Source organism: Melanaphis sacchari, unplaced genomic scaffold, assembly GCF_002803265.2.
Source record: "Melanaphis sacchari strain LSU unplaced genomic scaffold, SCAv2.0 Contig122_pilon_pilon, whole genome shotgun sequence".
Classification (NCBI taxonomy): Eukaryota; Metazoa; Arthropoda; class Insecta; order Hemiptera; family Aphididae; genus Melanaphis; species Melanaphis sacchari.
The window spans coordinates 233,453-249,945 of record NW_020270484.1 but is presented as its reverse complement, the minus strand read 5'-3'; the positions used below and the strand labels follow the sequence as shown (position 1 = coordinate 249,945).

Sequence of the window (16,493 nt, the reverse complement as noted above, 5' to 3'; positions counted from 1 at the left end):
AAAAATTAAGCGTATATTTGGTACGTTTGTACGACGGAAAACATATACACTTGGTACGACGTCATCTTAACATGAATATCACGTAACCTGTCGGTAAGTCGATACGTATATTTATCAAATTAATACCACAACAACATTTTCTCACAAAAGTGTAATAATAAATATTGGTGATATATTTGTACTTGGCTCTTTGTCTTTGTATATATTAATTACAACAGTCCGAGATTAGGTTATAATTAATATTATGATATATCTATTATATTTTGATGTTCGCAGTACGACTATATAATGAGGGAACATATTTATGATAATGAAATTCGTTGGGTAATCGAAGTGTATCTATGTTAAAATTATAAAAATGTTCTATATTTTATATCTTAGGTGTTTGACAACACATTTTATTTTATGCGATTAGCAGTTTGTGCTCATCTAAATCTTAAACACTTATAAGTTATAACTCATCAACATTTTAGTTCTTATGTATCGAAATACTTCGAAAAGTTTTTGCTTAAATGTATAAAATTAAAAATATTTATTGCTGTTCAAAAAAATTAAAATAAATTAAAAAAAAAAAAAATTTGGCGATAAAAAACATTTAAAATTGTTAATTTAAAAAAATCTGTTATTTTATTTTATTTAGAAATTATATAAAAAAATATTTTTCAAAACTTCAATAGATTGTGAAATAAAGACAATTCTTCAATACAAAAATCACGCAGTTTATATATACGTATATATGAATATGATAATACATAACGTAAAATATATTTCGCTAGGGTATTATTATACGGAAACGTGAAGAAATGTTATTAAAAATAATAATAAGCGAGATGGATGCTCCAATAGCATAAAAAACGAGTGTAATAAAATTACAACAAAGCTTTTTTATAAGAAAAAAAAACTCGGTCAATAAAAAGTTACGACGTCTGCAGAAGATGTTTGATTTTTATATACACATAATACCTACGCGTATAATAGTATGTATATTTTTCATTATATTATACATATTACAATAATATAAAAGAAATTTGAAAAATAAAAATATAATAAGCTCAGACGAGATTGAAGATTGGTGACAAAACATTAAGGTAAATATCGTATAGAATTATTTTTTATGTAAATCATAATTTATTTGAAAAATCACTGGATCGTATAATGTAAATGGTAAATACTGTTAAGTTATATATACATAGAAATATAGTTGTATTCCAGCAATGAGATATTTAAAATACATTGTAATACTAACTGTTAAAAGTTAATCAATTTTTCGTAGAAAATATGCTCGTAGGTAGCTAAAATAGTTTCTTGATACAAATAATGTTAAATACGTATTTTCTCAAAAATTTAAAAAATGTTCATATCTAATTCTATCAAACCAGATCAAATTCCAAGAGATATGTGTGGTCAGTGTTAAGATCTATTTATATAAAAATTTTCTATTATGATCCCTAAATAAATTTAATTTAAATCGTCTTTAAATATAATATTATTTTTTGATGTATAAAATTTTACTCTTTTATTAATGATTCTATCAAAATACTATCAACCTTGTGCACTTTTTTTTCTTTATTTATTCAAGAGAAAAATAATTTCCAAATAATGAACGTCATAAAATTTACATTTTTTTTTTTTTAATGATTCATACATTGAGAAAAACAACTAAAAAATGTATTAAAAACGGTAAAATCGGAATTTTTTTCTTTTAAGATGCAATAGTCAAAATATTCTAATTTTATTTTATAATAAGAATCATTAATTCCATGAACCTGAGCCGTTTGACAGTATGGAAAAGACCATAATTTTTATCAAGTAATTCTGATTTTTGGAATAGATTCATTATTGTGAAGGAAAATAGTGGGGAGTGTGCTTGGCAAATTCTCTTGTACATAGGTATGTCATTATAATGATTTAAAATATGCAAACGAAAAAAAACTCGCTTGTATATGCATACATTATAATATTATGTTAGCCAATTACTCCGAAGTTGTCAGTAGATCACTATATGTATTGTGCATTAGATATTATATTATTCTTATGGTAATGTATATATATATACATGTAAATGGCGTTCATTATGACGTGCACCGCAAAGCTTTCGTATTCCACCTAACGTTTCCGTGGCAGTCGAGTCTTAGTCTGTTGTTCTGTGTAAACATACCTATTAAATATATTATAATATATTATGTACCGCACATATTAATAATATTTTTACATCACTACGATACATTTTTTTTTTTTTTTTTTTTTATATTTCTCTTGAAGTTATTTTTTCTTCCACTGTCTACGTCTCGTCGGTGCTCTTTCAAATACAGACGCATCACAGAGTTTGTTTGACCATCTAACGAGTCAAAACACACGCGAGTTTTCGAATATTAAACAGGTCTTTTTCGTCCATCTTCGCAATATGTCTGCAGTATAACTCATCGCAAAAATGTTTACGTGATTTTATTATTTGTTCGCTAATAAGTTACTATGAATACATTTACACGAGCTATTCTGAGAGGATTACATCACACCAATAACCACGTATAACAAGTCGAAACCCGCAATACGGGTTGGCCACTGAAGAATGTCGTTAGTCATATCGTTTTAAAAAATATCAGCTGAAATAAAAATTTTAAAATCAAGTGAAATCATAATTTTCTTCCGGACTAGAATTCAATATTGTTTAGGTAAGTGAAAAAATGTTATACCTTAATTAATTCACATATCGTACCGATTATATACCACGACAATACAACGGTTAATGTTAATTAAACGATTTATATATTCTTAATGAAATATAATATTGAGATTGTAGATTGAAATATTGCATTATACGATTACTTTTGTTACAAAGATACATTTCAGTATTTAAACTATATTTATTATGCTATATTCCTAAATGTTTCAAAATTTTCATTTTAGATTCGCAAAGTGTAGAAATAATAATTGTAAAATTAGTAGTGATAAATATTTTGTGTACTCAATGGTTACATTAAATTCGACATGCATATAAAATAGGATATTAAAATACATAGATCAAATATGCAAGTAAGCTGCAAGTATATATAATTTAAAGAAATGATTTATTATTTTTAGAAAGTTTATAATTTATGTATTTTACTACGTTATTATGACTATCTGAAAATAGTTATATCTTTACTATTTTTATCGTTATCGTTTTTACGTATATACTTCTTTTAATGACAATTTACGTTTTTAATTTAATATTCATTTTTCATGTTGGTATTTAATTCGAGCGTTATACCAACATTTTTTGAAGTATTTCACCCCATTTCATTCGTTAAAATTTCTAATTAATTAAAAATAATCAGCTATTGGTTTTAAATTCAGTTTTTGTATACTTATTTATTCATTTGTTTATGTATATGAAAATTCAGTTTATTTGTATGATGCACGGCAATATAGGTAATATTGTTTAAATAATTAGAATAATAAATAAATTAAAATAGATAAATTAATTGATATAATATGTAGATATATATTTATTAAAGTAGTGACAATAAAACAATAAGATCACTTAGTGATCGACTGTATTTTATCATTGTACCTCATTCATGAAGTAAAAAGTAAGTAGCGCAATCACAGCCAGAACCTTTTATGGACGGCTTTTTAATCAGGCTTCCAATCAATCGGGTATATATTAGATCCAGTTGTCTTTTTCAAAGACGTTCATTATCTTCTCCTCCGTGTATTTTTTTACGCCATACGGAATCTAGATTTAAAATAAAGCTATGAATATACCATTTGTAGTTGTTAATGACGTGGACTAATCTAGTTTTGCGCAATAAAATTTAAAAAACAATATTCTGCTTAAAAATATATAAAATTAAAATATATGTTGTCATTAGGAAAAACTAAAAAAAATATAAATATAACGATGAAAAATACACTTTTTCTAATTTATTCAGTATAAAGGTTTTATAACATGTAAAAAAAATTATTTCTAAAAACATTTATACTTTTTAATATTATAATGACGAGCGTTTACTATTAAAAATATAATCTCCCACTGGATTATTGTGTAAGTACCTATTACTCTATATTACATAATATAAATATTATATATTTTTTACTATCGAACGGTTTCGCACTCACGTGATGTATATCCTGTGGGAAATAAATCTCTAGCAGCTATTACTTCATCGTATTACTATATGTACGCTGCAGCATTTGGGTGCGTAAGTTACAACACGGCGATAAACTTCTCGAGACGACGTCCGTTTCGATTCTTTCGCGTCGGAAATTGTCGACTACCGCTGCAGTGGGTACCTACAGTGGGTAAACGATACTTAACGTTTTATATATGTGTCTACATATTATTATTACCTACTTATATTGTACAACATCATTAACAAACACGCGCGCGACCGTTTTGACTGCACATAATAATATAGGTACATTGTCGTCTGCGTCGTCTCTCCCCGAGTACTACACGGGTATAGGTAACGCGTTGTACTACATAATAGTCCCTTTGCCGTTTTACTGGTATTTAACGCGACGACGACATTGTCTAATTTTTATTTTTTTTTTTATTTTTTTTTACTGCCGGACGACGACGGCTAATGCACATTGTTTGCTGCGAGCGCGTTAAAACGGTTTCCGATTTTAGTACTAATGTTCCATTGTAGAGACGTGTACATAATATAATAATATCGTACAATATGATATAGCTGCCCATATAGGTGTATTATATATTTTATATTATATAGGTGCCCTCGACGTTATGTGGATAATGTCTAGTCGTAACGATCGGTTTTTACGCGTTATTATGTTATTATATTATATTATATTATTATATGTATGCCGCTATTAAATACGACCGGATTTTTATATTTTCGACTCCTCGTCGGCAGGGAGTCGACCGCCGCCGCCGCCGCCGCCACCGCCGCTGCCTTCTGACCGGAGATTTACGATCTCCTTTATTCGGACCTTATATATCCGTCAAAAATTATATAATAAAGCTTTTTAACGTTTGTAGATATACGATATATTATTATTATTATTATTATTATATATATATATATATTATAAGTGTTTCGTTTCGGTATTTCGTCGTAGTCGTTTTACTCTTCGCGCGACACCACCACGGACTATTACACATACTCACTCACACCATATATGTATGCGCGCGACGATGGTTATCAACTCCGACTACGTATTTTTTATTGGTCGTTACATGCCACAGCATTTTTTTTTTTTTTTTTTTTTTTTGTTGCTTTTTCCACCCAAACACTTCTTGCAGTCTGTCTCAAAAAGTTTATAATATACACGCGACTTTATATGGCATTGCTATAATATATAAATATATCGAAAAGCCGTACGCGCATTGATGATCTCGAATAGCGATAGGTGCATACATATAATATTATGTACAGGGTGCATACTTATAACCCTCTATTTCAACTTTGCTTTAAACTGTATTTTCGAACATTTTATATTTTTTGTATCATTTAATAAATGAACAGCTGTGATTGAAGAACTCCTATTTTTCAAATGAGAACGTATTTTCATTTAAAGTTTTTTAAAACCGTTATAAAAAAATATCTTGATCAAAATTCAAACGAGTAGTTTCTGAATTATTAATCATGCCATAGTTAGTATAATAGATTTGGAAATTATGGAGGCTGATTTAAAGAATCATAGTAATTAATAATTTATTATAATTTCTATCAGTCAACATTTTATAATTTGTAGAAAATTTTTCCAACAAGTAATTTAAAGTAAAAAATGATTTGTTTTTGAAAAATAGGATTTTACTTCGTCACCTGACACTCCTTAATAATATTACAAGATATGTAATTTTTTTGAAAATAATGTCTTTAAATTTAAGTATAAAAAATAAAATTTGAATAATGACATTATGAATGTTAAAAAAATTGGGGTGTTTAGGCTCTGTGAATCACCCTGTATATTTTATTTGTATTATATTGGTTGCTGAGCACTTGAGGTCATTACACACACGTTGTTATTACCAAACTCTTACACCAAATATAACATATAAACTATATAGCGCATATATGGTTTTACGACGAGTATCGCGACTAAGCCGTAAAATATCATTCCGCGTTCACGACGTATTCGATTCCCGCGCGAAACTCGACGTATAAAGAATATTATAAAAATCGAATTTTTATTACCGACCATTACACCAAGTGCATTACGCACAGACGATTAATATTAGGAAATATAAAAATTATATTGCAAAGACCAAAATAAAAGCGCGCACAATGCACATATACATACATAACATAGAATGTTCAACGTTTTTCGGATGTAAACGGTTGAAAAAAAACTAACATTTATCGGAACGTTTTTTGCATCGATACGCTACAATGCCGAAATACGATAATTTTGTGTAACACAATTTAATCTTGAAAAACAATTTTTTTTTTATGTAATACTACACTATACTAATCATTTTTTATTCTTTTTGCTTTGTAAAAATTTCACTGAGAAAATATATTGGAAATTGCAAAAATCAATATACTTACATATATTATAATATGAACAGATCTCGATGACTATTGACTGTTGTTGTCAATCGTTTGACTGTTATAGATACCCCAAGAAAAGTGCTCAGGGAAAAAGATTTTGTTTATATAAAAAAAAAAAAAAAAATAATAAGAATACAAACAAACATCCAAACTTATAAAAGATAAGTCAACATTAATATACGTTATCAAAGAGTTCTAGAAAATGTTTGAAACCGATTGTATAATATACGTAATTGGTGCATAACAGTTTATATGTATATGTTTACATATTGTATATTATATCCTATACCGATGTTTATTATTGGTAAACAGCGAAAAAATAGAATTCGCGCGCCACCGAAGGGAATACGTAAAATAAAGCGCACGCGACTCTCATTTCCTATTTTTATTTATTTTCTTTCAGAAATCGGTTTTCCATACAAAACACACAAAAATTAGTCAATCGTAAATAACAGTATAACCAAAATTGGATTACCTCCCTGCGTTTGACACTGCAAATATTTACTGCTCTCGGGACTCACCGCGGACGTACACAGCATAAGTTTTATTGGCCGCCGCGTGCGTGTTCGCCGTAAACAACTCAAATGCATTTTTCGCCACGCATGTCGTTTTCATGGTTCGATCGTCATGAACGCGCATAATACATAGTAATAATAATAAGATAGTTTTGCCGTTTAATCTTACCGAGCAGTATTTTATCGTTACATACAATAATAATATGTATATAACTATATAAGTACTTACATCGAATAACGAATAAAGTATATTGAATTAAGTGTAGTGTATATTTGTATATATGTATATAAATATATATATATTATGAACAGAAAGAGGTACATTTTTCAAAGAGGTTATAAAAAATAAATAATCTTAGGGTGCCCCTATGATTATTGGTGGTATCGCACGTGATATATTGTTTCAAAAAATTGCTTTAAGCGTCATGACAAAATAACGATTTCAATGAAAACAGATCTACCAGGTTTAGGTATAGTGTGATAATTATTTAAAAAGACATTTAATACAACGGGGGGAGTTATAAGCCTTTAAATTAATTACAAATCAGTATATTACCTTTCTTCTCCTGACAGCAACTTCTCTATTGATGTTGTAGTGAAGGTTCTGAGTATGTAGTAAGTTATCTGTAGTATATATTACATGATTACAATACTTTCTTTACTCAAATACACTCATTGACTTTATCATGATTTTTCAATACACGAATTATTTAACATATATTTAATTTTGACTATAAATAATTTTAACACTTACGTCTTCTTGTATATCCGATATACGTATTCTTTTACTCTCACTTATGATCGTTTATACGAAAAGACGGGAAGAACACTGTCCTTTGACTGGCCGTGACCGGCCTTTTTATAACTAATGTCTTGTATGTGTGTACGTGTGTACGTGTACTATCTATTGTTTTTATAATTTTATCTTATTTAACACTAACGACTTATAACTATCGGTTATCATAATCATTTTAAATTATTTTATTATATTATATTTAAATATTTAATTTTAATTATATATGATTGCTTTGACGCACATTATTACAGTAAGTACATGTAAATTATTATTTAGAATATTATGGCTGTATTCATATATGATATATAGTTGTTTAATCTAAACTATAAAGCATATTATACTTACCATTTTGTTATTATTATTTTAATTTTGATTCAAAAGTCGGTTAAACAACAAGTGTACGTTAATAGTGGTTAAAGGGTTAAGGCACCAAATAAATTTACGATAAAAATATTCCATTTAAATATATCATCAATATCACCTGTGTAATATGTATTTATATAATTTTAAATATTAATAATTCATATTGTGTAATATTATAAAATATTTTAACGAAAACGCTTATTTTTTTACGATAACTATACGGTGGTTGCTTGAAACTGTTAGTTTGTCAATTATTATGGAACCGTTGTGATTGAAAATATAATAACTTTTACTATTTTTTTAACTATACGTTTTTGGGCATCTGTCTAATCAAAGTATAATAAAACTATTTATTAATTAATATTAAAAATAGTAAATAAAAAAACCAAAAAAAGAAATGCGATCTAACAACTAACCGATTTATTATTTTAATAAATGTCGAGTATACTTTGTTGTTTAGTATATGTCACTATAATTGAAGATTTCAATTTTAATTTTATGATAGATCGTTCTAAATAATGATTTTATCAATAAAAATAATAATATAAAAAAAGGTTATATAGTGATTTAATTTAATTTTATCCGGCTATTTTGAATAATAAACTTTTTACGTACCAATAGTATTAATTGGGCATTAAATTCTCCAATTAACTACTATAAATTTTTATCGAAAAAGACGATCAAAGCGTTATTTTTTATAAGTAAAAATTATCTTAGTAACCATTTAAAAAAAATAAAGGTCACACATTAATGTAACGCCAATAAACACATCGCTCCGCTTATAACCTAAAAATATTTGATATTTGATTTAATATTATATACGTACAATGTATATAATAGGTACTACATATTATAGGTATATACTATTTTATATTTTTTGCATTTCCAAAATAATCGGTTTTGATAAATTAAAAAAAAAAAAAAAAACCATTGTACAATATATATTATAACAGCCGAAAAGTCTTAAAAATATAATGTTATAGATACTTTCTTAGCAATAATATACATAAATTATATTATATGTTGTTACTTATTACGAAGTAAGAATGAAATACCTACATAATTACCACTAAAGCACGTTCTGTTGATTAGTGCGCTTAACAGCATGCTTAGTATATTATACCGACGCAATAGAAGTCATTAATCACCAACAGGCATGGCTAAACTAAAAAAAAAAAAAAAAATTTAAAAGCGTTTGTCAGCGAAAACAACCAAAATAAGGAACGTAAACGCGTAATGCATAATATTATACCTTTACATAATAAACTTCCGACAGCAAAGGAAACACGATATACTGCTATAATATACATACAATTATTGTCGAAGACTTCAGAATAATATTGATTTTTTTCTATCAGCTTTCGCAATATGGTCAGAATAATATAAGTCCTTTTAAGTCAAAATATTTATTTTGGGTTCCATTGTATACGAGAACGCAGTAGACGTCGCTGGCGAGACAACAATAAATCATAATAATGTACAATGTGCGCGACTCGAAGATAAAACTGCCCTGCAAACGTTACGAAATATTTAACTTAACAGTTGTATAAATAATATGTCAGCTATATAAAAATATCATCACACCTATTCTAACAGTTATTTTAAGTATTGTGAACGAACGAAACGGTTTCTTTTATGAGTTTTATGAATACCCATTGGTGGTAGGCAGGACGGAACATCTCCTGTCACCTCCGGAAAAAAATGATATGAAACGTTCGTCGTGAACTTGTATAAAGACTGTTTTATTCAAGATAATAATGACTTAATGGTATCTACATATTAACATATTACTAAATTTGAAATGAAACATAGACATTTTCAGCCTTTGTTTAACGGTGTATCGAATAATACATTTGATTGTTTTGATTATATTATTTTTATTTTTATTAAACCTATTTATCATAATATATTTAGTTTTAATATGTGAATAGCACATGCATTAATTATAATTATGTATTTATCTGATAATACTAATAATATCATAATATTTACATTTATATATTGAAGTAATATTATATTTAGCTTACACTATAATAATTTTTAATTTGATCCCTCCCCTTTTAAAATTTTTCCCATAAGCACCCATAAGTTTTTTTTTTTTTAAATAGATCTATGAATACTTTATTACATTTATTTTTATTCGATTATTACGATTAGTCGAGAATTTTATTATTATTAGTTTTTGATTTTTTTTTTTAGACTTATAAATAATTCGATGAGTACATAATGTGCTGTACGTTTCATACATTTCAACAGCGTACTCGGTGATGAGGTGTGCGGTACAAAATCGTGTAATAAAGTGTTCGTCAACACAATGGTGGACACCAATAGAGATAACGATAACAATACAGCAGTGAGTATAATATAAATAATAATAAAATATGTATATTAATAACAATGCGTTTGATACAATATACATATTAATTATTATTACTAGGGTTAGAAATAATATGTACCTATGATCTTATATAAAAACGCTAAAAAAATGTATCGCAAATAATATTCCAAAAAAACACATAAATTACATTATAAAGTTTGTTAGAAAAGTATTGCTTTGTCTATTGTGCATTTGAATATTAATATTTAAAAATCGCACGTTCACTAGATTTGTAACACTCATACAATTCTTTAAAGTATTTAATTCAATAAAAATGACTTTAAACGTATGTTTTGTTATAAATGGCTTTCTAATACATTTTCAATGACTACGGGTAATAGATGAATAAAATCATTTGTAAATGCGTGAAAGTCTAAAACATTATCATAACCTTAATTATTATTACACTTTACTAGCTAACCAAAAAAAAATGGATCTTTTGCATTGGGTATCGGGAGGTAGCGGGAGTAAAACAAAAATGCCATTATGAAAACAAATTTTATCCATATACACCATCCGCAGAGCAAAGGCATACTGAAACGGCGCATTTTTGTTCGAAACGATAAGCCGGCTCAGGCCACTTCAGCAAAACTTCAAGAAAGCGGTGACTGTTGTGTGGCGAATTCGTGTAAACGATACGTAACGTTCGACGAAATGATCACAGTTAAGAACGACAAGGACTTAGTGGTAAAAAAACCACTGAAGTTGGAACTTGTCATCGACAACTGGAAGTCGAACAGTGTGGAAACACACACCGAAAAAATTCGGCCTAATTCCGGGATTGTCAGACGTCTTGTCGACGAGTTCAACACTATTGAAGAAGTAAGTTAGCACATTATTAAGTCCAATATACCCATGCTGTTAGTATTATACATATGTATAGAACTGGTGGCAAACGAAATATTTGGCTAAAATAAGTTGAACATAATATTAATGTAATAAACATTTCCCTCATATCACTATAACTTTTCATTTAGTTGACACTTAATAATAGGTTTGTTATGGCACATTTATAATTATTTAATCTGATATAGAATGACAGAGTAGTTAAAAATAAGTGTACTTTTTATTGAAATGTAAACTTTTAAATGTCTCTACTGAACATTTTTTTAAATGCCACTTATCAAATCAACGTGTTATATCTGTATGGTTGTACATTATTATACAATATAGTATAAAATCTGATGTTTTTCTAGTTTATATTTTTATTCAATTGACCTGTCAAGTGATACTTAGTGCTTATTCATCGTTCACTTTAGTCTTTGTCACTAAATTACTTATTGTATATATATTTTTGCTGCGTCCCACAAAAGAAAAATTACGCTATAAATAACATTATTGCGCTGTGAACTGCACGAAACCAATAGGTTGAATTGATTATTCAGAAGAGTTTATTTTGATCATGAAATAATAAAATTGTTATTATTATAACGTTGTTTTTCGAAAAAAAAGTCCCATAAATTTAGTGATTTTAACATTTGTTTATATGCAGTGTATATTTACAAATCCGCTCTCAAATAGAAAGCTATTACGTTATTCGTCATATTCTCTAAAAAAAGTAAAATTTTTAAATTTCTTTGATTTCTTTATTTTCTTAAACTTACTTATGAATATAAAAATAGCATACGTTTGTGAATAAATACATATTGAAACAATGAATCTAATTAAAACACAGTTGAAATAAGTATATTATTAATTTTCTAATATTAAAATTTATAATATTATAATAAATTATCATCACAATAATATAGTTCTTTGTAAAGCTTAAAAGTTTTCAATACAATATTTAAGTGTTTATATAAGTTATACGTTACTATATTTTTTTGATTTGTTGTTATGTCTGATACAAATAATACAATTGCCTAAAATTATCAATGAAACATTTTTAAAGCAATGATTATTCGCAGAGTGGGATATAAATTACGGTTTTTAAAATAAAAATCTTAAAAATTGGAAAATGACCAAATATTATATTCTAATTTTGATATTAAACATAAATATAATTTTATATATTTTTATTGATAAATATGATACGAGTTAGATAATATTATACTCACTCCATCGACTAGACGTTTCTAATATTTTATTCTCTTTAAATTTAGTAATACATTCATTGGGTACATTTTCTAGTATTTTTTCATAATTATTTTTATATACATGACATATTATCTTATAATATTCTACTGTTTGATCCATTTCAATAAAAATAAGATGATGACACGGCGTCTTGTATAGGCTATTTAGCTACAGAACGATTTTGGTATTTTGTTCTTGTACCTAATATTGTAGTAATTTTACATAACATTGATATGTTTATTTTGTTATCGCCCAAATTGTAAACAATGAGGTGACAAAAAACTAGATTTTCAAAATAATTATTCATTATTATTATTTATTATACGGATTCACATGTAAATCACACGGATTACATTTTTTACCACTAAGTGGCAGTACCTACGTCCTACATGTCTATAATGACGTAATAAACATAACTTAAAATAATAACCATTTCACTAGTTATCATTTAAATGATGATGTTATTTTAAAAATTAGAATCAAAACATAATGTACTAAATAATTCATCAACTTAAAGTTCATTATTTTTAAACTTTTAATAATACATTAATTTAAATTTTGTTTTTTTTTTTTTAAGATTTAAGTACATTAGTTATCTAAAAACTAAATTTTAAAACACTTAAACTAATATTAATCATTACTAACATTTTTAAATCATCATAGTCTGTTATCTTTTACATGCAACAATTAAGGTGAAACATATTAAGAAATAATTCGATGTATGAATATAAAAAAAAAAAATACAGTTTAAAATATATAATATAAATGTTGGTTTTTATTGCCACAAAATATTTTTTTGAATGGCCTGAAAATTAAATAGTCTTAAAAATGATCCATAGGTATACTTATAAAATCTAAAAACTAGAATTTAAATAAAATGTACTACTATAGAAAAACTAGAGAATAAATATGCTTAATGAATCTTAGTATAAAATGATATATTATTTTCATTTTTTGTATTTAACATTTTTGATCTCGGTGAGCCTATAAATTTACTGACGCTTTGTTTAATTTATATTCTCAGCCGTTAACCGATAGTTCCAAAATCGAATCTACGTCGATTAAGGAAGATAAAGTTAAGGAAGACCAGCCAGTGAAAAGCTGTACAAATATCTCGCTCTGCGAAGTCTTGAGAACGGTCAACTTAACCACTGACGACCAGTAAACGGAAAATGCTGTTTTCTATTGAACATATATTTCTGACATTACTAGTCTTGACAAAATAAACGTCTACAAAGTGCATTTATTAACGCCTTTATCTAATGAAATATGTTGAACAGGAATATAATAACATACCGTTATATGTAGGTTTCTTTCTACGATCGGTCTCTAAACATTATATAGCTAATGAATGTAATATTTCATTCTTATATCATTTTTGTAACGGGTGTATTATTTATGCATGAATATATATATTTTTTTTATTTTGTAGAAAGCGTCATCATCAAAGTTGATTAACGGTAAACCTTTGCTACACGGTCGATCCCAATGCTCTGGCAGAGTAAACGATCTAATTAATATGTTCAATTTGAAATCAACCAACAACAATATAGAAGAATTTGAGATTAAATTCATCGATTTTTGACAGTATTAAAAAAAAAAAAACATATTATAATAATACCTAACACTATTTGATGTAAATATAATTTTGTGAATGTCATTTGCATCAATTTTTCTCACCCACACCCACACCAAACTAAACAATCTAAATGTGAATTTTTTTTTATAAATGGTTACAATAGTTTTTAGAATTTTACCTTTTTCTGGTTAATAGTTGTTATGACTTTCTTCGAAATAATAATATAATAATATTATCATTAGATTTGTTATGTTAGAGCGACAATTTTTCTAATATTTTTTTTAATGTTTTAATCAAATCGTAACAATTGGTAGACATGCATAATTTCACAGAATTGATGTATTAATAAATTATTCATGTCCAATTTATTTCAATATTTTAACACATAAAATCAGATCACAGAGTATAATTTTATTGTGGCCGTAAAGTATTTTTTGTTTCACTTGTGTCTATTGATATAAATATGTTCATTGTTCAACGTCCTTTTAAATAACGGTTGACGCCGTTAAACCATTAAACCTATTGTTTAATTTTGAAAATTGAAAATTGTGAACTAATAAAAAACTGTGTTTAAAATCGAAAACATAGATACATATGTATTATTTGTATTTCATGAAAGTTGTTAAAGTGTATACCTATTATAAGAGATATTCATGTTGAAATTATTGTACTAAAAAAGAAAAAACAAATGCAATAAAATAAGTTTCATGTGAATATTAATTTTATTTCTATTTTCCACTATGTCCTATGGAGAAAACAGTGTAATTTAATAAACACGAATGGTATGATATAATAACTGTTTTAACTTTCATATTCCGGTGAAATACGAATGATTTTTAAAATATTAATATGAATTTCGATTTTCATGCGTATAATTGACAAAAAAAAAAAATTTAATTGACAAAAATTTACTGAAACACTAACGTACTAACGTGATTAGTACCGTTATACGGCCGGTAAATGAAAGTAAATAAATATTTAATGAAAAATTCACAAAAATAAAGAAATCAGATAAAAAATAAAATAAACGATCATTTTTTATTTATATCGATCGGTTTACTACAATTCAGATATGATTTTAAGGGAATATTCCATTTATTTATTCTCTGAATTAAAAAAAAAAGTTCATTCAATAAGCTTTACGTCAATAGTTTGTATGAAATTATAATCTGACTTTTTCATCGTGATAATAATTATTGTCATATACAAACGCACAATAATCATTGTACAGAATGTTTAATAAGTTTGGAAACAGACATTAAATTAATTGTGACTGATAAACAATAGTATGGTATAATGAATGTGGTTATTACACATTTTACATTATAAATAATGCACAAGTAATGTTATCTGTTATTTGTTCGTGTAGAAATTAAAATATGCATACAGTAACTAAGAGTTTTCAAAGTTATTGAACATCTGGTATAGATATATATATATGTATAAATTGCAATATAATTTAGTGCAATTTGTTAAAGATAGCTAATTTTTAGTTTAAGATGATAAATTTACATGATATTTGTATTATCATAACGTATAATTATTAAAAAAATATATATATAACATTATAATAACATAAAATTTTGAGCGTATTGATGAATGTATTAATTTTACAATGATGTAATCATCTTTATTTTGTTTTTTATTTGTTCTGAAGACACTATATTAATAGATCAAATGTTTTCACGGAAATTTATTGTAGCAAATTATTTTCAGTTTGTAATTTCGGGAAGTACAATTTAAAGTTCTCAGAAAAATTATAATGATGTGCTTCCAAGCAATCATAATTAAATATTTATATAATAAAATAAATAATTATGACCTTTAGCTATAAGTCATCTATTAATATAACCATGTTAGACAAAAATTAAATATTACAATATAATAAAATGATCTATAGTCAGATTATAAGAACAATAGATAAAACACACACACATATAATATATTAATTATAAAAAAGTCGGTCATCGCTGGTCACACTCACAGTATCCTTATGTCTCTTTGTATAGACGATCACAAGCGAGAGTAAAAGACTACGCAGATCGTATATACAAAGAGACATAAGCATTGAAGAAACAGTAAAAATTAAATATATATCCTGTATTAAAAGTTTTATAATAAAGTTAATGAGTTTCATCAAATAAAATAAGTGTTGTAAATTCTTAAACGCATACCGGTTACCTTCAAGACGTCAATCGAGAAAACATTGTTAAAAAGAAGAAAAAGGTAACATACCATACATAATATAATAATATATATATATATATATAAAAGCCTTTTTAGATTC

At 26.5% G+C, this 16,493-nt stretch overlaps 1 protein-coding gene across 4 annotated transcripts; it reads left to right on the top strand.

The window, feature by feature from the left end:
• Positions 1-2,227: 2,227 nt before the first annotated feature.
• On the top strand, positions 2,228-14,337 carry LOC112590924. 4 transcript variants are annotated; one of them, XR_003114480.1, is made up of 5 exons: positions 2,234-2,672; positions 10,374-10,527; positions 11,074-11,373; positions 13,652-13,980; positions 14,060-14,134. XR_003114480.1 is itself a non-coding variant. In XM_025334538.1 (4 exons), the coding sequence occupies exons 2-4, from the start codon at positions 10,489-10,491 to the stop codon at positions 14,210-14,212; spliced, it is 492 nt and encodes a 163-aa protein (XP_025190323.1). In that variant the 5' UTR covers positions 2,228-2,672; positions 10,374-10,488; the 3' UTR covers positions 14,213-14,337. The 4 variants fall into 4 exon arrangements, 2 of the variants coding, with proteins under 2 accessions (XP_025190323.1, XP_025190324.1); XR_003114481.1 differs by having other exon boundaries at positions 13,652-13,931; positions 14,060-14,132; XM_025334538.1 differs by lacking the exon at positions 13,652-13,980 and having other exon boundaries at positions 2,228-2,672; positions 14,060-14,337.
• The last annotated feature ends 2,156 nt before the right edge of the window (positions 14,338-16,493 follow it).

Excerpts from the sequence above, each read along its gene's own strand:
- LOC112590924 (XM_025334538.1), top strand. The coding sequence starts at position 10,489 with ATGGTGGACACCAATAGAGATAACGATAACAATACAGCA. Across the intron at positions 10,528-11,073 it reads ATAACGATAACAATACAGCA|AGCAAAGGCATACTGAAACG; the intron begins GTGAGTATAATA and ends CACCATCCGCAG. Across the intron at positions 11,374-14,059 it reads AGTTCAACACTATTGAAGAA|AAAGCGTCATCATCAAAGTT; the intron begins GTAAGTTAGCAC and ends TTTATTTTGTAG.